Source organism: Balaenoptera physalus (assembly GCF_965194825.1).
Source record: "Balaenoptera physalus genome assembly, chromosome: 17".
In the NCBI taxonomy this organism is placed as follows: Eukaryota; Metazoa; Chordata; class Mammalia; order Artiodactyla; family Balaenopteridae; genus Balaenoptera; species Balaenoptera physalus.
The window spans coordinates 52,477,193-52,502,806 of NC_138895.1; the positions used below are offsets into that span (position 1 = coordinate 52,477,193).

The window sequence follows — 25,614 nt, forward strand, 5'->3', positions numbered from 1 at the left end:
GTCACGTGACAGGAAGTAGTCTAGAAGAAGCGGAAGTGGTGTGTGTTGGTGGAGGAGGAGGAGGAGGCGGCGGCAGCAACAGGAACCTGAAGGGGAAGGCTCGTGGAGTCGGGAAGAACTAGGAGCAAGATGAAGGTGAAGATGCTGAGCCGGAACCCGGACAGCTATGTCCGCGAAACCAAACTGGACTTACAGAGAGGTGAGACAAGTTAGTCGGGAGTCCGCCAGGCTTGGATCTGGCCTCGGCTTCCACCGAATAAAGCTGGAGGGGAGCCTGGTGTTCCACTCTCGTTCTTTTCCTGTTCCCTCTCGCCAGGGCATAAAGCCGTTCTGGTACTGGGTAGCAGAACCCTTGTCTTCAAGTCCTTTTTCTAATAACTTTCTCTAGTGGTAAGAGGGAAAGTTAGTTATATGGGGAAATGATTCCACCTCCCCCTTAACAGCTGCTGCCCCCTGATTGTTCTCAGGTTCCTGTTGAAAAGTGGAACTTGAGTGAGCCAAACTCGTGGATTGAAGGATTTAACAATTGAGCAGACTTCTTTAAACCTTTCCCGTTGCTCTAACTTTTGGCTAATTTACTACTTAAAATTACGTCCTTCTGGATGTGGGAAGAGATAAAGGTGAAACGTAAAGCCATCAGTTCTCTCTTAAAAACTTGTGGAGAAGTTTGATGTGGGAATGGCTAAAGTGAAATTAATGAGCTTTATTTTTCTGTTACTGGGTGTCTTGTTCCCCCATTAACATGCTGACTGCTTATGAATTATAACTCGTGATACCTAAATGACAAGGGACCATCCATGTATGAACAGACTATTCTAAGCGAAGAGAATAACAGGTGCAATGCCTTAAGGCAGGAATAAACTTAAGGTATAAGAAAAGGGCCATATCTTCGGAGTTTGAGTAAGGGGTAAGCCGTAGAAGGTGAGGCTGGAACAATATTTCACTATCATTGAGTCGTGGAGATTATATATATTATGAGCAATGCTAAGTAAATATATGGTCTCTGCTCACAAAATGTTTACAGCTTAAATAACAAAACGGTAATGCTTCTAAAATGCAAATTAGGTTGTGTCATTTGGACTTGACATCATCCCTACTCCTTGAACTTGGTCCCATCTTCCTCTTCAGTTTCACCAGTGATTACTTTTCCCACAACTAGCTTACATTTACTCTTGCCAGTCTGAGTGCATTTCAGTTATTCTCTGTGAGGCATCCTGTGTCACAAGCCCTTACCCAGTTTCTCTCCTAGCTCTGGGAAGCTTTCTCTGAACAATAGTCTTTCCAAACTTACCCCCTGCACATTTCCCCCCATCCTGTACACACTTAAGCACTCTCCTTCTATGCTTCTGTCACATATTTTTATACTAATATCAGAGCTTTTATTACATTGCCTCGTTATTATTGTGACTATCAGTCTTTCCCATCAGACTGAGCTTGCAGAGAGTGGTACAATCGTATTTGGTTCTATATCCTGTATTTAGACAGCACCTGGTACCTAGTAGTTGCATTATTAATGTCTGAATGAAGGAATGAGTGAATGACTGGCTGGTCACAGAATCTTGAAGTTAGGAAGTTATTAGTTACCTGATCTTGTTATTAAGGGTCTTATTTCTTATAATATCTTCCTATTTCTTTATAGTTTCTGAATGGAAGTGTTGATAGATAACAAAATGGGAAGATTGAAGTATTGGAGCTCTGTGAAACATAAAATAAGGAAGACACTTCCATGATTTTCTGGTAATTTCGGCAAGGTTTTGGACAGAGGGTCTTCAACTTTTGTATTCTCCACAGTGCTAGGCACAGTGTCCCTGATAAAGGTTTTTTGAGTAACAAATTGAATGGTTAGCTTAGGAAGACCACAGGAAATATTAAATGTGAATTATTTTATTAAGAGGAATCATTCTTATTTCAGTTCCAAGAAACTATGATCCTACCTTACATCCTTTTGAGGTCCCACGAGAATATGTAAGAGCTTTAAATGCCACCAAACTGGAACGGGTTTTTGCGAAACCGTTCCTTGCTTCCCTGGATGGTCACCGAGACGGAGTCAGTTGCTTGGCAAAACATCCGAAGAGTCTGGCTACTGTCCTTTCTGGGGCATGTGATGGAGAGGCAAGTGTCACTCTAAACTTTGCTATTTTAAACTAAAAATAGTTTTATTACAAATGTTCTTCCTTTAGTTGTGCGTTACTGTGGGTTTTAACTGGTTTGATTTTATTTTTCTGTGTTCTGTTTTCTTTTAATTCTCAAGAGTAAATTCTATTTGAATTGGTAATTTCAGTAGTTTCTTATCGAAACCTAAGATATTTAAAATGTAATAACTTAAGGCTATTTGACAGTAAGTAATAAGGCATGTTTACAGTACAGATATTTAACTGAGTTTTTTTTCACAGAGGATGTTATTAACAATTCAACACTTAATTTCCCCACTCTGGCAAAGAAAGAAAACTTTGAAACACTTTAAACTAGAGTCAACAGAGTATTTAACAGACTCAGTTTTCTGCTTGTTGATATTCTTATCCATAGACATTGCATTATTTTAATCTAGAGGATTTTGTTTTTAGCTGTCTGGTAGAGTGGTTTACAGCCTTTTCAGTGTTGAATTTATTTTTCTTGGAATGTACTCCTGTGCCTGAAGGTTTTTTATTTATAATTCACTGAAATTTCCTAGTATGCTTTTTCATAGGTTAGAATTTGGAACTTAACTAAACGAAAATGTATTCATATGATACAAGCACATGAAGGTTTTGTACGAGGAATATGTACTCGCTTTTGTGGGACTTCCTTTTTTACTGTAAGTATGATGCAGTTAAATCATTAACTCTTTTCAACATGTTTAAGACTGATGTAATTGAATATTTTCTGAGTTCATTTACATGGTCCAAGGCCCTTTCAGAGTTTCACAATGCAAAATAACTTATTAAAACTTGGAAAAGTCCTGGTTTTCTTTATGTGATCCAGCCTTTTCCATACTTTTTAATCTTTTTATACATAATTACTTAACATATTACTGAACTAATATTCTATAGGACACTCAGAAGTGAGATTAAAACAAGATGAGTAGGGGCTTCCCTGGTGGCGCAGTGGTTAAGAATCCGCCTGCCAATGCAGGGGACACGGGTTTGATCCCTGGTCTGGGAAGATCCCACATGCCGCGGAGCAGCTAAACCTGTGTGCCACAACTACTGAGCCTGCGCTCTGGAGCCCATGCTCCGCCACAAGAGAAGCCACCGCAATGAGAAGCCCGTGCACCAAGAGTAGCCCCCGCCCGCCACACCTAGAGAAAGCCTGTGCACAGCAACGAGGACCCAAGGCAGCCAAAAAACAAAGCAGGCCACTTTAAAAAAAGAAAACAAAACAAGATGAGTAATTTGTACTCCTTTGTCTGTTAGTAATACTTCATTGAAGGATTTTTGTGTGAGTATGATAAAATATACATAACATAAAATTTACCATTCTAACCATTTTTAAGTGTACATTTCAGTGGCATTAAGTACATTCATATCATTGTACACCATCACCACTATCACCTTCCCAGACTGAAACTCTGTACCCATTAAACACTAACTCCACATCTCCCACCCCTACCTCCCACCCCCGAGCTCCTGGTAATTACTGTTGTACTTTGTGTCTCTGTGTGTCCCTGTGTGTCTCATTTATTTCACTTAGTATAAAGTCCTTAAGGCTCATCCATGTTGTAGCATGTATCAGAATTTCTTTCCTTTTTAAGGCTGAATAATATTCCATTATATGTATATAACACATTTTGTTTATCCGTTCATCCATCAATGGATGTTTGGGTTATTTCCAACTTTTGGCTTTTGTGAATAATGCTATCATGTACAAATACCTGTTCAAGTTCATTGAAAGCTTTTTAATAGGGGATTGACAGAATCTAAGCTGAGCTTTGAGATTTTGACAGCAGTAAGTGATCAGTTTGGAGGCTGTTTTAATAGTCTGCATAAGCAATAATAGTCAATCCTGGGGAGTGAAAACAGTTGAAAGTAGTTGTTAGGTTTAGAAACATTTTTATTTTGGGGATTAGAAACAGTTTTATGGAGGTATAATTGACATATAGTACTGTGTAAGTTTAAGGTGTACAGCAATGATGATGTGACTTACATGCATCATGAAATGATTATCACAGTAAGTTTAGGGAACCTCCATCATCTCATATAGATACAAAATTAAAGAAATAGAAAAAAGATTTTTTTTCTTGTGAGAACTCTTAGGATTTAGTCTCAACAACTTTCATATATAACCTACAGCCATGTTAATTATATTTATCATGTTGTACATTACATCTCTAATATTTATCTTATGAATAAGTTTGTACCTTTCACTGCCTTCATCCAGTTCCCCCTTCCACCTATGGTAACCACAAATCTCATCTCTTTTTCTATAAGTTTGTTTTTTTGTTTTTGAAGTATAATTGACCTACAACACTATGTTAGTTCTTGGTGTACAACATAGTGATTCAATATTTCTATGCATTTCAAAATGATCACCACAATAAGTCTAGTTATGATGTCACCATATATAGATACCCATAGTTATTGACTATATACACTGTACACTTATTTTGCAACTGGAAGTTCATACCTCTTAATCTCTCTCACCTATTTCTCTCATTCCCCCACCCCTCTCCCCTCTGGCATCCACCTTTTTGTTCTCTATATTGATAATTCTGTTTCTATTTTGTTATGTTTGTTCATTTGTTTTTTAGATTTCACATATAAGTGAAATCATACAGTGTTTATCTTTGTCTGACTTATTTCACTTAGCATTATACCCTCTAGGTCCATCGATGTTCTTGCAAATAGCAAGATTTCATTCTTTTTTTATGGCTGAGTTATATTCCATTGTATATATATAACACATTTTCTTTATCCATTCATCTGTTGATGGACACTTAGGTTGCTTCCCTGTCTTGGCTATTGTTAATAATGCTGCATTGAGCATAGGGGTGCTTATATCTTTTCTAATTAGTGTTTTTGTTATCTTCCAATAAATACCTAGGAGTTGAATTGCTGGGTCATACGGTAGTTCTATTTTTAATTTTTTGAGGAATCTCCATGCTGTTTTCCATAGTGGCTGCACCAATTTCCATCCCCACCAACAGTGCACAAAGGTTTCCTTTTCTCTGCATCCTCACCAACACTTGTTATTTGTTGGCTTTGATAATAACCATTCTGACAGGTGTAAGGTGATATCTGATTGTGGTTTTGATTTGCATTTGCCTGATGGTTAGTAATGTTGAGCATCTTTTCCTGTGCCTAATTTACCATCTGTTTGTCTTCTTTGAAAAAATGTCTATACAGAGCCTCTGCCCATTTTTTATTTGAGTTGTTTTTTTGATACTGAGTTGTATGAGTTCTTTGTATACTTTGGATATTAACCCGTTATTGGATATATATATCGTTTGCAAATATCGTCTGCCTTTTCATTTTGTTGATAGTTTTCTTTGCTGTGCAAAAGTTTTTTAAGTTTGATGGAGTCCTATTTGTTTCCCTTGCCTGAGGAAACATTTCCAAAAAAAATTAGTAAAATTGATGTTTACCTAACATCTTGAACATATCTGCCACTTACCAAAGTCTAAATTACCATAGTTTGTTGCCTTGCTTTCATTTGGGCTAAGGCGCCAGCAGTTCTACCCACCATTTCTTTCACCATCTGTGCAACTGTCAGCTTAGTGAAGAGACAAGCAATGCCTTTACTAACATGAAAATAGTCTTAACCTCCTGGACCCCTGAAAAATTCTCAGGGTCCTTCAGAAGTCTACACTTCACAGTTTGACAGCCTCTGACTTAATAGTTTCTGGAGTTTTGTGTCATGCAAAGAAGGACTTTACCCATGCCAAGATTTAAAAATGCCTTCTCTCTAGTATTTTTTATGGGTTTTGTTGCATTTTTTACATTTAAAATTACCTGGAATTTTATTTTTATATAAGATGTCAGATTGGTTCATACTTCTTAAATGACCGATCTGATCTCACAATACCATTTTATTGTAATTCATTTTTCTCCCTAATTTGAAAAGTCATCTTTATTACAATAATGCAGTTTTTGCCATGTTTATGACCTAACTTTGTTTCTACCCTACTCTTCTTTTGCTCTGCTCATGCTGTTTTAAATTTTATGTACATCATGTGTTTGTCACAAATCTTTACTATAACAAGGTGGGACATAAATGCATCAATAAATACAGTACTGGAAGAATATGGTATGTGTTATTTTTTAAACTGAGAGGTTTATAATTTGATGTATGTGTTGGCAAGTTTACAGTTTATAACTTGTTCATTATCATCATGATCATAAATATTTCTAGGTTGGTGATGACAAAACTGTGAAGCAGTGGAAAATGGATGGACCAGGCTATGGAGAAGAGGAGGAACCATTGCATACAATATTAGGAAAGGTACAAAAATAAATTGACCCATACTTGGGCTATTAGAATTCTTCTCTTTTACCTACAGTTATTTCATAATTTTAATTTCAAAAAAGATATAAATAAGAAATCAGAGACTTTAGGCTGCAATAATTGGCCTGTTCTAAGCAACATTTAATGCAATGAATGTCCTTTGCAGTTCAAGAATTTGAACAGTTCTTTGGTGTTCATTACAGTAGGGTTCAGTTTCTGTTTTTAGCTAGAGGATGCAGTGAAACATTTCCTATAGCAAGAACATGGGAGGAAATCTGTAAGGTCAGAAAAAAATGCTTCAGCTTCTGATTTATATCATCATGGATCTTTCACAAAGCTCAGAATTTCTTACTTGAAAGAATTCTTTAGGAAATGAATAAATGTAATAGCGTGGTTTTTGTATAAATCTTACTTACATTTCTTAACATTCTGCAAATCAGATGATATAGTTTAGTTATAGCTTAATAATTCAGATAATTTGACCTACCCATGTTTTTTAATGCTTACGTTTTGATACTAAGTGAAATTCTGAAATTAGAATTAATCTTTAAATATCGCATCTTTAAAATCTCTTTGTCATTTCAGTATTATATTTAGTATATATTTAGGTTCTGCTTTTCAGGTTTCAAGAAGTTCTAAATGTTCTTTCTTTAAATGAGGGGTCCAGCCCATGATCAGGGCCTTCCTGTGTTCTAATGGTCGATCTAAGTGTTCTTGAAGGGACGTGGAGGTGGGATATTAGTATGAAATGGAAATAATTTGCAGATGGTAAAAAATTAGTAATTCGTATAACAAAATTGGTTTCATTCTTGTAAAATGTCTTTTCTCTAGGAGTTCCAAAGACTTTTGGAACATTTAGTGTTACCCCTTCTCTGTGGTATTGGGGGTTAATTCTTATTATGGAAAAGTTTGTAGGACTTGCCTTCATGAATAGAAAATAATTCTAAATCTGCAGATGCTGATAAGAGTTCCTAAAAGCTTAAAGTATTGGCTAAATAGTTGCCTTTAATTTGCTTTGCAAACATTTTTTGCCATACAGTACAAAGGTAGACTTTAAGCTGCTCCTGAATAGATGAGTCGCATATTTTTAAGTAAATAATACCAAATTTATGAGATTTTATTGCTTTTAACAGTCTTAGCTCCATGCTCACCAATTTTATTTCTTCCCATAAATTTTAATCAGTTGTCTGTATCTGTGTTTCTGTCCTGGGAATCAGTACTTCATATGTTTAATGTGGAATTAAGTTTTTTAGAAATTACCTTTGTGTTTCATTAGTTGGTTCCAAGATCCTTCAATACCCAATGATGATTTAAAAATTACTTCAGTGATATGTATTCAAACTTAATTAAATACATCCCATGTTAACTTTTTTCTTTATTCCCAGAATGTGTGATAAGAAACATCACTTCTTATGGTAGAGTTTTCTCCTTTCAGTGAGGGCTTCACAGAAACTTCTTTGTGAACAGGGATTTTCTTAAACAAATGAGAGTGTAGAGAAATCTATTTAAAATATTCTGTAGATTTGAAGTACTAATGAAAAGACTCATCTGTAACAACATCTTTGCTTTAAAAGACAGTATATACAGGAATTGATCATCACTGGAAAGAAGCTGTTTTTGCCACATGTGGACAGCAAGTAGACATTTGGGATGAACAAAGAAGCAGTCCTATATGTTCAATGACTTGGGGATTTGACAGTATAAGCAGTGTTAAATTTAACCCAATTGAGGTAATGTTCCTTTTTGAAATATGTTCTGCTTGTTGTTTTCTTATTATCTAGTAATTTCAGCTCTGTTCAGGAAACTTTTGAATGTATGATACAAGAATTTTCTGAATTTTCATGGTGTTCCAGCATTCGGTCCATTTTCCAGATTATATCTGAGTTCTGATACCCTTGGTCAGGTCTCGACATGTTTGCCTGCAGTTACAGTCCCAGATACTAGTGTTCAGCACTGTTAAGAGGTGGGTGTGTGCATGTGCTCGTGGGGGTAGAATCCAAGCACGTACTGTCCTGTGAAACTCCAGTTTTATTTGTGCCTTCAACACTCGATGTTCCACAGATTAACATCTTTGTACCTTTAGGAAAATGTTAATTTTTCTTAACTCTCTTGGAGGTCAGAAGAAGGAGTGTTGAGCATTGTTTTCTTTAATTATTTGTACGTGGCAGGGGCACCAGTGCTTCAAAATAATATGCATGGTTATTTTTGTACTACATGATAATTAGTTATATTTTTCTTTGCTCAAAAGTCTGAACTGTGATTCCTAATTTCTTCCAGGTCTAAGGGAAGAGTTAGAGATGAGCCTACTTTTTTTTAATAAATTTATTTATTTTATTTTTGGCTGCATTGGGTCTTTGTCGCTGCGTGTGGGCTTTCTCCTTTGTCGCTGCGTGCGGGCTTTCTCTAGTTGCGGCGAGCGGGGGCTACTCTTCGTTGCGGTGTGCGGGCTTCTCATTGTGGTGGCTTCTCTTGTTGCGGAGCACGGGCTCTAGGCGCACGGGCTTCAGTAGTTGTGGCACGTGGGCTCAGTAGTTGTGGCTCGCGGGTTCTAGAACGTAGGCTCAGTAGCTGTGGCACACGGGCTTAGTTGCTCCGTGGCATGTGGGATCTTCCCGGACCAGGGCTCAAACCCTTGTCGCCTGCATTGGCAGGCCGATTAACCACTGCGCCACCAGGGAAGTTCCTACTTATTGTTTATTCAGGTCCAAATTTGGGAAAGGAGGCTTCCCTGAAGGCTAAGCTATCCCCTGGACTCCAGACTTTTCCCTGAGCTTTTCCTGAATAGATAACAATTGATGAACTCATTTTCCAGAACACTCAGTAGAGATGGCTTTTCCTGCAGAAAGAAAAGGAAATCACTGCATGTGTAAGCTGATTTTAGAAATTATCAGGAGATTATCTTGTTAGATGGTATCAGAGAAAATCCTGATCTGCAAGTTTTACACTCTTAGAGACCCTAACTGATAAAAGGAGGAAAAAGGTTAAGTCAGAGTAGCAGCGTATTAAGACTGAGGTGCTGCAGTGTGATGTGAACTTGGCTTTGAGGTGCTGCTGAGAAGTCAGAGGATGCCCTCCTGCCTCCAGCACACACCTGCATATACACTTCTGGGAGAGGCTGCAGGTCTAGAGCAGGGGTTGCCAAGTTATGGTCTGTGAGCCCACTGCCTGTTTTTGTTAAAAAAAAAAAAAAAGTGTAACTGTAACACAGCAGTGCCGTGCCCTTTTGCTCATTTATTGTTTGTAACAGCATTTGCACTACAAAGTAGAGTAAGCACTGCAGAAACCATATGGCCCACAAAGCCTAAAATACTTCCTTTCTGGCCCTTTACAGAAAATGTTTGCTGCTCGCTGGTACAGGGTATCTGTCCCTACTATATCTTCCTCACTCTATCCTCTATCTACCTTCCCTGTGTTCCCCTTGGTTGTAGAAGTGAGATATGGCATGAAGGGGCAAGCCAGCTTTGCAGAGCCAGCCCAAGGTGACACTAGGCAGAAGCAGGTTACAAACACAAGCAACTTGTGGGAACATTTTATGTCTTACTTGCGGTGGACCTAGGCTGGAACTGTATTTCCTGCCAAGATGCCTTTGCATTGACCTTATACAAGTCACAATTTTTCTCTGTATTTGTTTATTTTTAAAATGAGATTAATTATATCTTCCACTGTACTTCATAGGTTTGTTGTAAGCGTAAAATGTGATAATATATGTGAATATTTTTAAAAGGTGCTACCCAAATTTAAGATGGTGGTGTTACTGCTATTTAAAAAAAAAATAAACAGGAGGAACAGACAGATACTGATTCCTAGTTCTCTAAAGGGTAAACGAGATCTTTTGTTTCTCTATTTTGGTGAACACCTGTGTCAGAAGAGCTGATGGCCAATTCTAAAATCATAATTAATTAATAGTGATGACCTAGCAACCATGTTTTTCAAATTTTCCTGTATAAAAACTCTATTTGTTCAGCTGTGGGTGAATGCGTGTTTTATTAACCTACAAACTGACTTAGTGGTAAAAGCAAATGGTGTGCATGTCTCTTACCCTGTATTAAACTTAATGGAAAGGGCATGTTGCTATGAACAAATGGAGTGTATTTGTCTCCTAATCATTAATAATTAATTTTCTGTTAAAATATTGAAGCCTAGAATTCTCATAAAGCCAAAAGTTTATGCTGAGCAGCGCTACATTTTACAGTATGAAAGTCAGCTTTCCGTCTAGGTAGAATTTTTTGCTTTGTTCAAATTAAAGTCTTTACTTTTAGAAACAGAACCTGGTCAGGCTTTGGAGTGACATAATGAGAAACTAAGAAAGGTTGAGAGGAGTCACTAACTAGGGGAAAGGCTCAGAGAAGAAGTGGTTTAAGAAGGGGGGTTTTGGAAAAAACTGAGAAGAGATCGTGATGGTAGCATTGGCTTTATGAGTTTTATTTGAACTATATACACCCATGTAGTAGGAGCTAGCAGGCCATACAGCTGCTTAGTAAATAACTCTTCTAGTTCCTCTTAGCGCTTGCAGTAGGAATAATAGAGGCAGAAGCCAAGAGTTGTATCAGGAACCATGGGTGAGGAGGAATGGTACTACAGAGGGTGGGATTTGGGACTCCACTGGTAGGTAGACGGCTTATTTTCACTTAATGTCAAGGATTATGTAAGCACTTAGCACATTTATAACTGACTTACAAATAAATATTTTAAACATCTTGGAACAGTTGGACAAAGGACATGCCTAGTTTATACAGAGAGTTAATAAACAGGAAATGCTTAACTGCTAATAAAGCAATAATTTATATAGTAGGCCCTCCATATCTGCGGGTTCTGTGTCTGTGGTTACAGAGGGCAAGGGACTCGTGCATCTGTGGATTTTGGTATCCGTGGGTGGTCCTGAAACCAGTCCCCCACAGATGACAAAGGATGACAGTATATAGGAAATATTGCCATACAGATATTATTTTTAAATGGCACTACCTATTGCTGCCCAGTTGCAGTAAAATTAATATATTTCCACATTGTAATGTATATTGGTACAACTCTTTGGAAAACAATTACTCCTAAATATCAAAAGCCATAAAATTGTTCATATTTTTGATTGAGTAACGCCACTACTAAAATCTTACCCTTAGAAAAAGAAGAGCTAAATGTATGCAAATGTTTTTTGAAGTGTTATTTATAATACTGAAGAACAGGAAACAAGTCTAAGTTGAAGAATGGATAAATAAAATATGTTGTTTTAAAATAGAATGCAGTATTATCTGTACAGTATCATCACAGGCATCTAAAGTGGGGATTTAACAGTGAAAATACTTGGCTTAGGTTGCTGAGATTATGAGTGATTCATTGTACCCTCTGAAAGTGGACTTTAATGTTATAACTTTGTATCTTAAACATAAACATTGAGGGTAATTAAATCATTTGTTCACTGAATGGACATGGTTTGCTGCCAAGCCTAGCTTTTAACTGATGATTGTTATACTTATTTTTAGACATTTCTCTTGGGAAGTTGTGCTTCTGACAGGAATATAGTACTATATGATATGAGGCAAGCTACTCCTCTGAAAAAGGTGAGTTTCAATTTGTCTTCTGCTTTATACAGTTGTTAATGCATCCCCCTGTAAGTGGAGTGACTGAAAATATGGAGCAAATGTTTTTTCAGAATTAAAAAAAACTCTTTAATAGAGGTGTCCTTAGAACCCAAAATGATTATAATGGCATTCTCTCAATTTCCTGTTGCTTGTTAGAGACCCTTAAATTTCCATGAGGTACTGTATCCTAGTCTTTGTGTCTTCCATAATGCCAGCAGATTTTAGGCATCTAGTTTGTACTTACTGAATTGGAAGTTGTTAAAAAAGTATTGCATCCCGTTACGTCAGGCCCTGTGATTATCATATGACACACATGGTATTTTATTCCAGAAGGTTTTATAACTAATTCACATAACTACCTTTATTTGTTTAGTTACATGCCAAGGGGTTTGACGTTTTATTTAGACAAGCTCTATCCTGTTCAAGGTGTCAGATTTCCCAACAGTTCTAAAGCAGTCATTCCAGGACTTAGATATCAAAGTTAATACAACCTTAAGCTGTTTCTAGAGAGGGAGAGAAATATTGTTGGTAAAGAGGGGAGTGCCATTATAAGTAAAAAGATATAAAGTTGATTTCAGGTGCTAGAACTGAGAGAGTGCAAGAAGAGCTAGACCTTGTTCATGTGCCACGAGTCCGATGTCATAGTCCACACGTAACAGAAATGCTTTTAATATTTTTGTTGTTCCTAACAGGTAATAAATTCAGAAATATTAGGAGTAGAGTATATTCTTTGAAGTTTGAACTAGATAAATAGGATAATCTTTCCAAAGTATAGTACCACTCCAATCATTTCACTCATTCATGTGATATGGAGGGAAGATCCTGCATGAACTTTGGTGTTAGACTTTAAGCAGGTAACTTAACCTGTGTTTCTCCTGTGAAATGGTGGTATTAATAGCTACCTTGCAGCCCAATGGTAAGAATAAAACAAGATACTTAAGCATTTAGCAGAATGCTAACATGAAGTACTAGTTTAATAATAGTAATTTCTACCTCCTTCACCCCTCCATTCTCAGTTGTTAATAATAGTGCTTCATTACTTTTAGGTTGAAGAAAAGAACTGTAGCTCTCAAGGGCCTCCAAAATCTGGTCCCAAATTGTATTCCATTTATTTATTTGCTTTAGTCAGTAAGGGTTTGTTACATGTATGTCACGTTGATGGATGCAGACATGCTATTTTCTGTTATTTCTCTGTTCTACCTACTAGACTATCAATGTTTCTTCTATCTTTTCTCTCCTTAATGTAGCTGTTATTCAGGGGTTGTACCACCCCACCAAGTATATTTTTGGAAGTGTGGGAGGGACATTTAAGAGACAGTTACTCGCATTATTGGGCCGGCTCCCGAGAGGCTAAATATCCTCCGGTGGACAGTCACACACAACAAAAGATTATCCTGCCCAAAATGTTCCTGTTGAGAAACACTATAATATTACTGGACCTTCACAGATCAGCTCAAATCATGCTTATCTTTTGAAACCTTTCTTCTCCACTTTAACCCTAAGCTCACCATTAATTTTGCCCCTGATTTGATACTTGATTATTTGCTGTTTCACTGTTTATATTTTAACTCTTCTTATGTGTATCTCATTTTCCTGACTAAACTATAAGCTTTTTGAGGTCAAGGGACCATTTATTAAGCATTTTTATATTTTTCAGTATTTAGCACTCTGCCTTTGTGTTCAGGAAACAATTATTGATTTTCTTTTCCTATTGCATTGAGCCAAGTACTGTGCACATAATAGGTGTTTACTAAAGTACTTGCTTAAATCAATGAGAAAAGAAGGAAAGGAAATGAAGTAGGAATTTATCCATTTTAGAGGGACTTAATTTCATAGTAATGGGTTAGTGTATGCTTCTTTTCTTAGGTCATATTAGATATGAGAACAAATACAATTTGCTGGAACCCTATGGAAGCTTTCATTTTTACTGCAGCAAATGAAGATTACAAGTAAGTTTCCCTCTTTAAAACTTACTTAATTTCTATCAGAAATAACTCAGTTTTATGTCTTACTAATGAAATATGTTTTCCTAGGTAGTATTCCTTCATATACTCTAGAATATTGCTGTTTGTATTGCTAAAAAAAAAATATTTCCCAAATTAGAGAAGTGCTTCTTAAAAAGTATTCTCAGTTTTCAAAATGATACAGACCAGTGACGATAAACTGTGATCTGTGGGCCAAATCCTGTCTGCTGCCTGTTTCTGTAAAGTTTTATTGGAGTATAGCCACATTTATTTCTGTATGGAATATGGCTGCTTTTGTGCTATAATGCCTGAGTTGAGTAGTTGCAACAGAGACCATATGACCCACAAAACCAAAATGTTTATTATTTGGCCCTTTACAGAAAAAATTAGCTGATCCCTGACATAGACCATATAAATAATGGCTGAATCATACATGTTTTAAGAAACTAAAAATATCTGCCTACAAAGTGTGTAGTTCTTCAGGTAGTTGATACTCATGTGGTCATGTTATCAGCTACCACTATTACTTCAGTAAGACAAAAGGAAAAATAAAGTTTCAGCCTTTACCTTAATATTTGCAGATATATTATTCTGTGACTTCATGCAAAGGTGACATAGAAGCCTTATGTTCTTGACCTAGATGGAATTTTATGGTTTCTTATATACTGCTTTAAAACTTGTTGAAGCATTTGTCATCAGCTAACTTATTTTATCTTTGCAGTATCCCTGTAAGGTGGATAGGACATGTATGTTATTCCCTTTTTACAGATGAGGCTATTGATGTAGGGAGTTTAATCTCCTGATGAGGAAAGAGTGTCTTATTCATCTTTTTTTATCCAAGCATTTATTGTAGTGCTATGCATATGATGGATTCTTAATACATGTTTTTTGGGGAAGGTGGAAGTTTGTCATTAGATTGAACTTTAGATCGTCTGTATTTAAGTTCTTTGTTCTTTCCACTACTCTTATTTATGAAAGCATAAATTAGCTCAGAAATAGGACTTATTACATGATGTTTTAGTGGTACCAACTAAAAACATCTCTTATGACTTTCCTGTACTAAAAAGAAGCTCAGTTGGACTCTCATTAACTAGCAATACCAAACCACATTAATTGAAGCCCTTTTAGCCTTTTTCTCATGTAGAAATTAAAACAGAATTTACTAAAAACCAAAATTTTCTAAAACAAAACAAGCCTGGTTGAGAACCACTGCCTTAGATAGGGACTGTAAAGCAGTTGTCAACTCAGAAATTTAACCTCAAAGATCAGTATGACCTTGGCTGACAATCCTGTGGTATGTTTGAAGATTATGAAAGAGAACAATGACTTGTCTCTTGATGAGAATTTCATGGTATTTGGAAATTTGTATCATTAGCATCAATGACTTTTCATAATAATCGCATTTAAAAATATTCTTTTTGAAGTGTTAGGTCTTTTTTTTTTTTAATTTTTGTTTTGAAATAATTTTAGGCTTACTGAAAAGTTACACAAATAGTACCTGTCAGCCAATTTCCCCAAATGTTAATGCCTTACATCCCCACAGTTCAATTAGCAAAACCAAGAAATTAACATTGGTATACTACTATAAACTACAGACTTTATCCCATCACCAGTCTTCCCACTAATGTTCTTTTACTGTTCTAGGATCCAGTCCAGGATCCCACATTGCATTTGATTGCCATGTCTCCTTAGCCTGCTCACTCTGTGACTTTCTCAGTCTTCCCTTTTCTTTCATGACCTTAGTACTTTTGAGAAGGACTTTCTTGTCAGTTATATTGTAGGCTGCCCTTAATTTGGGCTTAACTGGTGTTTTCTCATTATTTCATTGAGATTATGCATCTTTGGCAAGAATACCACAAAATTGATATGCCCTTCTTGGTGCATCAAATCAGGGGTACATTATGTCAGTGTATCTTATTATGTTACTGGTGATGTTAACCTTGATCACTTATTAACGTACTGTCTGCCAGTTTTCTCCACTATAAAGTTACTATTTTTTCCTTTTGTAATTAATGCATGTCTTTGGGGAGATACTTTTAAATTATGTGGATATCTTGTTTCTCCTCAAACTTAATCTTTGCATCTGGAAGTATTTTGATGTTGGGAACTTGGTCACAGTAATGCTATATTACTACTGTCCATCATCCATGTTGGCTCATTTGAAGCACTGTTTTTTTAGCTGTTGATTAAGAATTTTTAAACCTTGAAAATCATGAAGTCATTGTTTTTGCCAATTTTGCGCAAAGTATAGTTTTCTAATTTTAGTATACCCTTTGAAAAGCTGTGCTCACTCTTATATATCACTGATGGAGTATAAATTAGTGCAACTTCGTTGGAAATGATTTGTCAACTCAAAAGACTTAAAAATGCTCATGTCTTTTCTACTTGTAGGAATCTATTCAGATCTAATTGAATCTGTCCCATTCAATTAAAACTTAAATATCAAAAATTAAAATTTCATTTAAGAATTATTTATAGTAAAATGTTGGAAACTTTATTAATAAATAGATTTATTTAAACAAATAATTATTTTAACTCATATTTACATATGAAAACATTAAAAATATTCTCAGATTATTTAATGGATAAATGTTCATAATATGCTACATGAAATATCAGGATATGGAGCTTTATACAGTATTATCTTAATTTTATTAAAAGGTACATAACTAAATAGTATGGTGAAAAGATTAGAAATAATTACACTGTGCTAACTGACTTTCTCTGGGTGGTGGAATTCAAGGTAAGTTTTGTACTCTTCGTACTCTTTTGAAGTTTGCACATTTTCTACAATGAGATTTATGTTTATAAGGTTGAAGTGTGTAAGTGTAATCTTAAGGAATAATAAAAACTGTTGATATTTTTCCCTATCCCTTACCTGCTGTGTAAAGAATTGAGCTATTAGATGTGCATTATTTAGCCAGCAGTCTTATTTTCACTAGTGTCTCTTAGTACTACATATGCTTTTTTTAATAGAAATTTGTATCAAATAATTAAAAATTCTTTTACAGCTTATATACTTTTGATATGCGTGCACTGGACACTCCTGTAATGGTACATATGGATCACGTATCTGCGGTGCTTGATGTGGATTACTCTCCCACTGGGAAAGACTTTGTGTCTGCTAGTTTTGATAAATCTATTCGAATCTTTCCTGTGGACAAAAGTAGAAGCAGGTATGTTACTACCGATAAACATTTGTTTTTGTTTGATTTTTTTCCTTGTCTTGATCATTTATCTTTTTTGAAAGGTTATTTGCTTGTGTGTATATGATGGAGCTCACACCCAGGTGTTGTGACTTGGGGTACCAACTTCCACTGCATCATCTATGGGTAAAACATCAGCCTACTGGGCAGTTTCTTCATTGAACAGGATATTATCTTTATATAATTTGTTTATATGAAATCTTAGTGTTTGCCTTAGAGCAAAACCTTTTATTTTAGAATCATTTTTAAGTGTTTTATAGTAATTTTTTTAAATAAAGACTTTATTTTTTTAGAGGAGTTTTAGGTTTACAACAAAATTGAGAGGAAGGTAGAGAGATTTTTCATATATTCCCAGCCCCTACACATGCAGAGCCTATCCCATTATCAACATTCCTTATGGGGTGGTACTTTTGTTACCTCACCAGAATGTAAGATGAGCCTACATCATAATCACCCCAAATCCATAGTTTACCTAGGGTTCACTCTTGGTATTATATATTTTATGGGTTTGAATAAATGTATAATGACATATGTCCATCATGATACTATCATAGTATTTTCACTGCCCTAAAATATAGTAAACTTAAAAATTTTTTTAATTTGATAACGAAGAACTTAGATAAGGTTTTCCCTAATACAGTTTAAGAGCAGTTAATAACAATAATACCTTACATTTGTTATTTCTTACTTATTTAAATTCAGCTCCTACACACTGAGGCAAAAATAAAAAAGAGAAAAATAACAGTTTAAATTGTCAGGACCATTTTTCCTCCATCCCACTCTAGTAGGTATACGCCCTGGAATGATCAGGAGGTGGGAGATCTGAATGCTCAGCTGTCGTGTGCTCTGTTTGTGTGTCATTGTATAAGCACATTGAATGTAATTCTAGTGTTTAAGAGGTGTGTTGTTTTGTACAGCTTGGCCCTCTACTACATATTATAAGTTACTGAATGTAGTATATATTTATACATCCATATTATTATTATGTCATATGTTATTGTATTGAGGTAGTTTACAGTAAATTGTGGCATTTTAAGGTTTTCAAGGATAATTTTGACTGAATTTGATCTTTTGCTTTATAGGCCAACTTTAAAACTTAACTCCTATGTACGATACAGCCCCTTGTATAGTGTGCTATGATTTACAGAGCACTTTCATGCATATTCAAAGCAAATCCAAGCAAGCTAGAAGAAATTTTCCCATAAAAAATGATAGTTAAAGGATTATGGTGGTGTTGCTCACACTTGAAGATATCACCACCTCCATTTTAACACAGCAGTAATAGTAACATTAAAATGTAAAAAGAAAATATAAATATTCTAAGATAATATATGTATACATGTATATGTGTGTGTATATATATATATATATATATATATACACACACACACACATACATACATACATACACAATACATGCATGCATATACATATATACTTGCTTGGGTGACCTAGTCTTGCTTTAGTGTGGGAGAAGATGGATGTGGTGAAAGACAAAGGGGAATGATTGGAAGTCATAGAAAAGGAAAGGAGAAAAACAGAATCAGGGAAAAGAAAGAACAGAGAACCTGGATACTGAGGGTGGGAGGTGATGATCTGTTCTAGAGGACAACAGTGTGGAGCTGGTGAAGCAGTTTCCCCAGCTACATAAAGATTGATTAGCAGAGAATTTTTCTGGGTCCCTTCCTTCACTTAAAAAAAAGCAAACCTAGAGAACATTCAGTTTGGTGTTATAACTATAACAGGGTATAGAAATCTCACCATTTTAGTGCAATGATGAGAATTTTGATCATTACTTTTAATGATAACTAGCCTAGCTTCTACAGTGCTGAAGGTGTCTGAACTTTCTGAAAAAATGATGTTCATTTTCAAAGACATATCCTCCTTTTTACGACTGAGTAATATTCCATTGTGTATATATGCCACATCTTCTTTATCCATTCATCTGTCAATGGACACTTAGGTTGCTTCCATGTCCTGGCTATTGTAAATAGTGCTGCAATGAACACTGTGGTACATGACTCTTTTTGAATTATGGTTTTCTCAGGGTATATGCCCAGTAAAACTAACACACCATTGTAAAGCAATTATACTCCAATAAAGATGTTAAAAAAAAAAAGACATATCCTCCTGACTCACCGTCTTTCTGTTCCAGCAGGGCCAGGATTAGAGTACATCTTAGCGAGCTGTCTATGGTTCAGAATTCAAGGAGTTACCCATTCTGAGGGTCATGCAAGTGCCAGCCCTGCATCTGCACCACCCTGAAAGAGATGCTTCCTTAAAGTTTATACTGTAGGCACCGCATTTGCCTCACCCTAGTCCCAGCCCTGTGTTCACACAGAGCCGCTTCTTTAGAGTCACACAGCTCTTTTTTTGGTCATAGCCAGTCTGCTTGTCTAACTCTTTGGTATTTTTACTTGTGATAGTTGCATCTTTCTCCCCTCTAATTTGAGGAAACCGTATTAATTCCTAAACCTTTTTGTATAATCATGAATTGCTAGCAAATAATTGTCAGCATCGTCATGCGTATGATTAAAAAAGTGCTTGAATTTGAATCAGAAGCATACTGAGTGGGTGTTCTGGTGACTTTGATCTTCATTCCATCATCTCTGCTGTGGAACTCCTCCTGGGGTTGGTTCCTATATGGCCGTTACAACTAACTTGATATTCTCCAAACTGTTGGAGAAAATGATGAATGAATCATGAAATGAATGGTTTGTTGGGAATTGTTCAGTCAGACCCAAGGCAAGGCTGAGAGTTTCCATTCTTCTCACCTCTCTGGAAAATATTAAGACTCAAGACAGTGTGGCCCTCCATCATTTCTTGGCACCAGGACCTCCAAAGGTAGTAAGTAGGACAATACTTTTCTAACATGACGCATAAGCAGACATGAAGAACAAAGGAAGAGTATGAGAAATGGGAATGTTTAGGCACCTGTGATGCCAAGAGCCCTGCAGCTGAGCTCCAGCTGAATTGTTCTGCAGCCAGTGTGGGCAGTTAAATGCAAGTCTAGTTAAAAGCTCAAATTATTCCAAAACTGTATGAAGTAAGGAGTTCTTATACCCCGTTTCCAGGGAATTGTCTCCTGATGTCATTTGGAGATTTTGTAATCACAGTATAATATGTGTTACTTCCTGTTGGGTTCAGTTATAAATGATATTCCCTCTGACCTTCGTCTGCTTGAAAGCTGCTTCTGGTTTGTTTCTGTGGTCTGCTCTAGTTTCCTATCATTACAAACATCAAATAACACAGGCAATGCTTTGAATGATATGTATTTTTAAAATATTTTCCTTTGAAAGATCTTAAAGTAGTTAAAGTGTATTTTAAAAGTAAATTTTGAGTAGGTTTTCAAAAAGTACAGTTAAATGAATATTTGAAGGTAAGCTTCTGTTGGGATTTCATTCAGTATTTACTTAGCAAACAAGTAAACTCAGTTGCATTCACATGGAACAATTCATTTATCTTGACTACGTATATAAAGAATTTAAATTTTTAAATGTATTTATCCCCAAATAGTATAACTTATAATGAACTTTATGTATCTGTTTTAAGTACAAGCATAAACATATCTAGAAGTTAAGAACCCTGTGTAGTTTACCATTAAGGAGGATTCTAAGTTGGTTAAGTGACTAACCATTGGATTTGTCTGGTCTAATACATGAACTGATCTAATACATGAATAGGTTATTTTTAATGCTTACCAAAGCCGAATCGAATTTCCTAATATTTAAATTCAATACATTGCTTTGGGAAAAAAAGACATCTTAAATAGGTAGAGATTATAAGAATCGAGTCTTGTAAAAGCAGAGCATTGAGAGAAGAAGAAAAAGCAGTCTGTCTCATCTACTTTTCCTTTTAATAGGATGTTCTTTCTAACCATCCTCTCTTTTAGAAATAAATTTCTTATGGTCTAGCTACATGTTCATTCAAGAGCTCAAAATGTATCTGTTAGAAACAGTGTAATAGACTAGTTTTGTGAGTGTACTTCAGAGATGTTTTTATAGATATGAAATCTATTTGATTTCATCATCACATACGGGTTTTCTTTTACTGTGCAGAATTTGCTGAGCGAGTTTCCTTTCTCTAAAGTAGTCTATATTTTGAATCACTTAATCCAGATATGGAAACTTTACTTCTCTAGAACTCTCATCCTTTTTTTTTTTCTGACCTTGTCTTTTACTTGCTTTTTAATGCTCTGCTTAACACTTCCTAATACAGTATCTTCTGTGAATTCACTTAGTATGTTTCACAGCCTTCCAAATAGGTATGATATTTGACATCTCCATTTATTAAATGATCCTTACCTCAACCCTTCACTTCTGTAGCCCTCCATTTCTTTTCACATATGTAAATCATCAGCTCTCACTTCAATTAATTGAGCTTTTTAGACAATTTGACCAAAACAGAAATCAGACATTAGGATCAACATATCAGGATGTGCTCTTAGAGTGCCATTGCATTTATTTTTCAGTGAAGTGAAACCCAAAAAAAGTGTGGTGGTTGACCTTATTGTTACAAAATTACTCCAGCTTCAACATATTTTATTTGTGTTATATGCCCTCAGTTATTTTGTGATCTCTTCTGGACATCTAGTTTTGCTTAGTTTGTTTATACTTATTTTTCTTATTGGATTATAACATTTCTGAGGGCAGGAATTTTTAATTCCTGAACACTTAGAATAGAATCTTGTTAGATTGGTCCCATAAAAGTACATTTAAATGAATTTTAATTTCTCTTTTATACTCTTTTAGGACTCAAAAATGTTATCCTGATACTTGATAGGCAGTGGTTAAAGAAAACCTGTACCAAAATCCTAAGAGTTTTAACTTAATTCCTCTTCTATAGGGAAGTCTATCACACAAAGAGAATGCAACATGTTATCTGTGTAAAATGGACTTCTGACAGCAAGTACATTATGTGTGGATCTGATGAAATGAACATTCGTCTATGGAAAGCTAATGCTTCTGAAAAGTTGGGTGTGGTAAGAGACCCCATTTTCTTTCATTGTCATAAAGCTAGTTTCTAGATTTATTGAATATCATTATATTATAAAGAATTTATTTGAAATGCGTTAGTTGTGATAAAAAAGGCTAGCAACAAAAAGGCTAGCAACAAAACAAAAAAGGCTAGCAACAGGGTTGTATTGAGGTTTACTTTTTTCATGTCAAAGGCACCTTCAGAGGCCTTTGTTTTTTGTTTGTTTGTTTTTGTTGTTGGCCACGCCGCATGGCTTCTGGGGTCTTAGTTCCCTGACCAGGGATTGAACCTGGGCCCTTGGTAGTGAAAGCACTGAGTCCTAACCACTTCACCGCCAGGGAATTCCCCCAGAGGCTTTTGTTAATTAAAATGTTTGATCATATTTGAGCCTTCTTGTTTTTTTGTATTCTCCTTGAGGTGGGGAGAGAAGATGTAGGGACTAGAGGCTTAGAACTTAGAATGCCCATTTCTTCTGTTAAAGGAATAGTAATCAGGTAAGTCAAAGGCTGCAAGTCTCTGTGAGGTATTTCAATATCAAGGATACAGTGAAACACTTAAAAAAAATACACAGCTTCAGACTTTTAAAAAAGACTCAGTGAAAATATAACAAATATTACCATTGGCTAGCTACCTCTGGGTTGTGAGTTATGGTTGATTTTTGTTTGTTCTTTATGTTTTTCTAAATGTCTCATGTTTTCATACAGGGTATTTGTAACTGAAATATTAAGTTTAAGAAGGAAAGGTTAAGTGTGGGTTATTTTCTACTTAGCTCTGGAAGGAAAATCAAGATATGATAAGTAGTAATTAAAGATAGTTTTATTTTAGGTTTAATGATTACTAAGTACTACACTATGCCTAGGTTTCAGTTCATCATTAAGTGTTCCTCTAAATCATATCATCCTTAACAGTTGTTGGACGAAGGCTAGTTATTACAGCATCAGATGCTTTCTTTTCTGTTTCAGAAGATATTTTTACAGAAAAAAATTTTTTTGAGTGCTTCATTTAAGTGCTTTTACTATGCCTAGAGTGGTCCACAGAGCCCAGCTCCCTTGGCACTGCTCTTTTTCACTTGGTGGCATCCATCTACATTGTAGGCATGCTGCCTAAAAGGAGATTCAGTGCTCGCAAACCTGGTATCACTAACATAACCTTGTAAAGGGTATAGTTAACATTAGCAATTTTGGTCGTACATCATGAAAGTTTAGTTTTTTGGGGAAACATTGCTCCTAACTTTGTTGTACTGAAGCAAAACAAACACACCATTCATTAAAATATCAAAATGCATTTTTTCAGCTTACGTCACGAGAAAAAGCAGCCACAGATTATAACCAGAGGTTAAAGGAGAAATTTCAACATCATCCTCACATAAAACGTATTTCTCGTCACCGACATCTACCAAAATCTATCTACAGCCAGATTCAGGAACAGCGCGTCATGAAAGAAGCTCGTCGACGAAAGTATGTTTTGGAGCATTTGACTCTCTCTCAGTACCCTTTTCTAACTCTCCGCCTCGCGTCTCACCAAAAACAAACAAAAAAACGTGCCTTTCAAGGGAATAGTTTATGTGCTGTTGTGCATCAGAGGTGTTTTTTTGTTTTTAATTGGTGTATAATTGATTTACAATGTTGTGTTAGTTCCAGGTGTACAGCAAAGTGAATCTGTTATACATATATATATATCCACTCTTTTTTAGCTTCTTTTTCCATGTAGGCCATTACAGAGTATTCAGTAGAGTTCCCTGTGCTATACAGTAGGTCCTTATTAGTTATTTGTTTTATATAGTAGTGTGTATGTGTCAATCCCAATCTTCCAATTTATCCCTACCCCCCATACCCCCCTGGTAACCATAAATTTATTTTTTACATCTGTAACTCTATTTCTGATTTGTAGAAGTTCATTTGTAGCCTTTTTTTAGATTCCACATATAAGCGATATCATATTTGTCTTTCTCTGACTTACTTCACTCAGTATGAGAATCTCTAGGTCCATCCATGTTGCTGCAAATGCCATTATTTTGTTCTTTTATGGCTGAGCAATATTCCGTTGTATATGTGTACCACATCTTTATCCATTCCTCTGTCGATGGACATTTAGGTTGTTTCCGTGTCCTGGCTATTGTAAATAGTGCTGCAGTGAGCATTGGGGTGCGTGTATCTTTTCGAACTATGGTTTTCTCTGGATATATGCCCAGGAGTGGGATTGCTCTATTTCAGTTTTTTAAAGGAACCTCCATATTGTTCTCCATAGTGGATATACCAGTTTGCATTCCCACCAACAGTGTAGGAGGGTTTCCTTTTCTCCACACCCTCTCCAGCATACATTGTTTGTAGATTTTTTGATGATGGCCATTCTGACCGTGTGAGGAGGTATCTCACTGTAGTTTTGATTTACATTTCTCTAATAATTAGTGATGTTGAACATCTTTTCATGTGCTTTTTAACCATCTGTATGTCCTCTTTGGAGAAATGTCTAGTTAGATCTTCCTCCCATTTTTTGATTGGGTTGTCAGAGGTGTTTGTGAATACTTCTCTGGGCCTTTTTCCTTTTCCTGATAAAGGGGGGAAGCAATGGTCATCTCACATGGTGAGAATTTTCATTACCTATCTTTGAGCATATGTTTAAAGGGCAAACAATGTCAGTGACTTATATCAAAATAAGAAAATGCTTCTGCTCATGCTAAAAAACTATTATAAGTGGAGAATGTTTGTAAAAAATAATTTCTAACGTAGCTGGAATTAAGAGGTATTGTGTATTTTCCAGCTTAAAGACTGCCAAGAACATTTGTTAGATAAAAATTTGTCTAATATGCTTCATCATAGCATTTGGAATCTAACATTTTGGCTATAAAGCATAGCGTTCCACCATCACCACCATTTCCCCTGTGGAATATTCTTCTCCTTGCAGTCTTTGAATTCATGTGAAGTGTTATAGAAATTCTAAGACAGAGTTCTTTTTTCTTTTAATTAGACTATTCAAATGATTATTTTGTTGTTTTTGGGTAGATGTTGGGGTTGAGTCACTTTTAAATATTTTAACAACTGCAGCAGGTTTTTAAAGTTAGTAAAGGACACTGATAGGTAGTAAGAGAAGAAGCTAATAAATAAGTTAACAAAACTTGATTTCTAGCTGCTTTTTACATAATCTCATTGTGAAAACTTTTTTTTTTTTTAATAGATGGTTTTCCAATGAAAGAAAATGCCTTGTGATTTTTCTGAGGAAGTTTTCTTTGGTTAAGATGATTTCTCGTAAACTTGCTTATATTTTGTGTATTTTGTTTTATTTCTAGGGAACTGAATCGTATCAAACATAGCAAGCCTGGATCTGTGCAGAGGGTGTCAGAGAAGAAGAAACGCGTAGTGGCAGTTGTGAAATAATATTTGGTATTCCTACCAATACTGATGTCTAAGTATTTGTTATGTTTTGATTTGTGAACTCTACAAATAAAAGTACTGGCTCTAGTATAACAACGAA

At 35.7% G+C, this 25,614-nt stretch overlaps 1 protein-coding gene across 1 annotated transcript; it reads left to right on the plus strand.

The window, feature by feature from the left end:
• Nucleotides 1–15: 15 nt before the first annotated feature.
• Nucleotides 16–25,614, plus strand: DCAF13 (DDB1 and CUL4 associated factor 13). Its single transcript, XM_082434325.1, has 11 exons — nt 16–199; nt 1,913–2,112; nt 2,687–2,794; nt 6,328–6,417; nt 7,995–8,150; nt 11,898–11,975; nt 13,863–13,945; nt 16,972–17,136; nt 22,012–22,147; nt 23,437–23,600; nt 25,430–25,614. Exons 1-11 carry the CDS (start codon nt 130–132, stop codon nt 25,515–25,517), a joined length of 1,338 nt encoding a protein of 445 aa, XP_082290451.1. The 5' UTR covers nt 16–129; the 3' UTR covers nt 25,518–25,614.

Excerpts from the sequence above, each read along its gene's own strand:
- DCAF13 (XM_082434325.1), top strand. The coding sequence starts at position 130 with ATGAAGGTGAAGATGCTGAGCCGGAACCCGGACAGCTATGTCCGCGAA. Across the intron at positions 6,418-7,994 it reads TGCATACAATATTAGGAAAG|ACAGTATATACAGGAATTGA; the intron begins GTACAAAAATAA and ends TTGCTTTAAAAG. Across the intron at positions 23,601-25,429 it reads AAAGAAGCTCGTCGACGAAA|GGAACTGAATCGTATCAAAC; the intron begins GTATGTTTTGGA and ends TTTTATTTCTAG.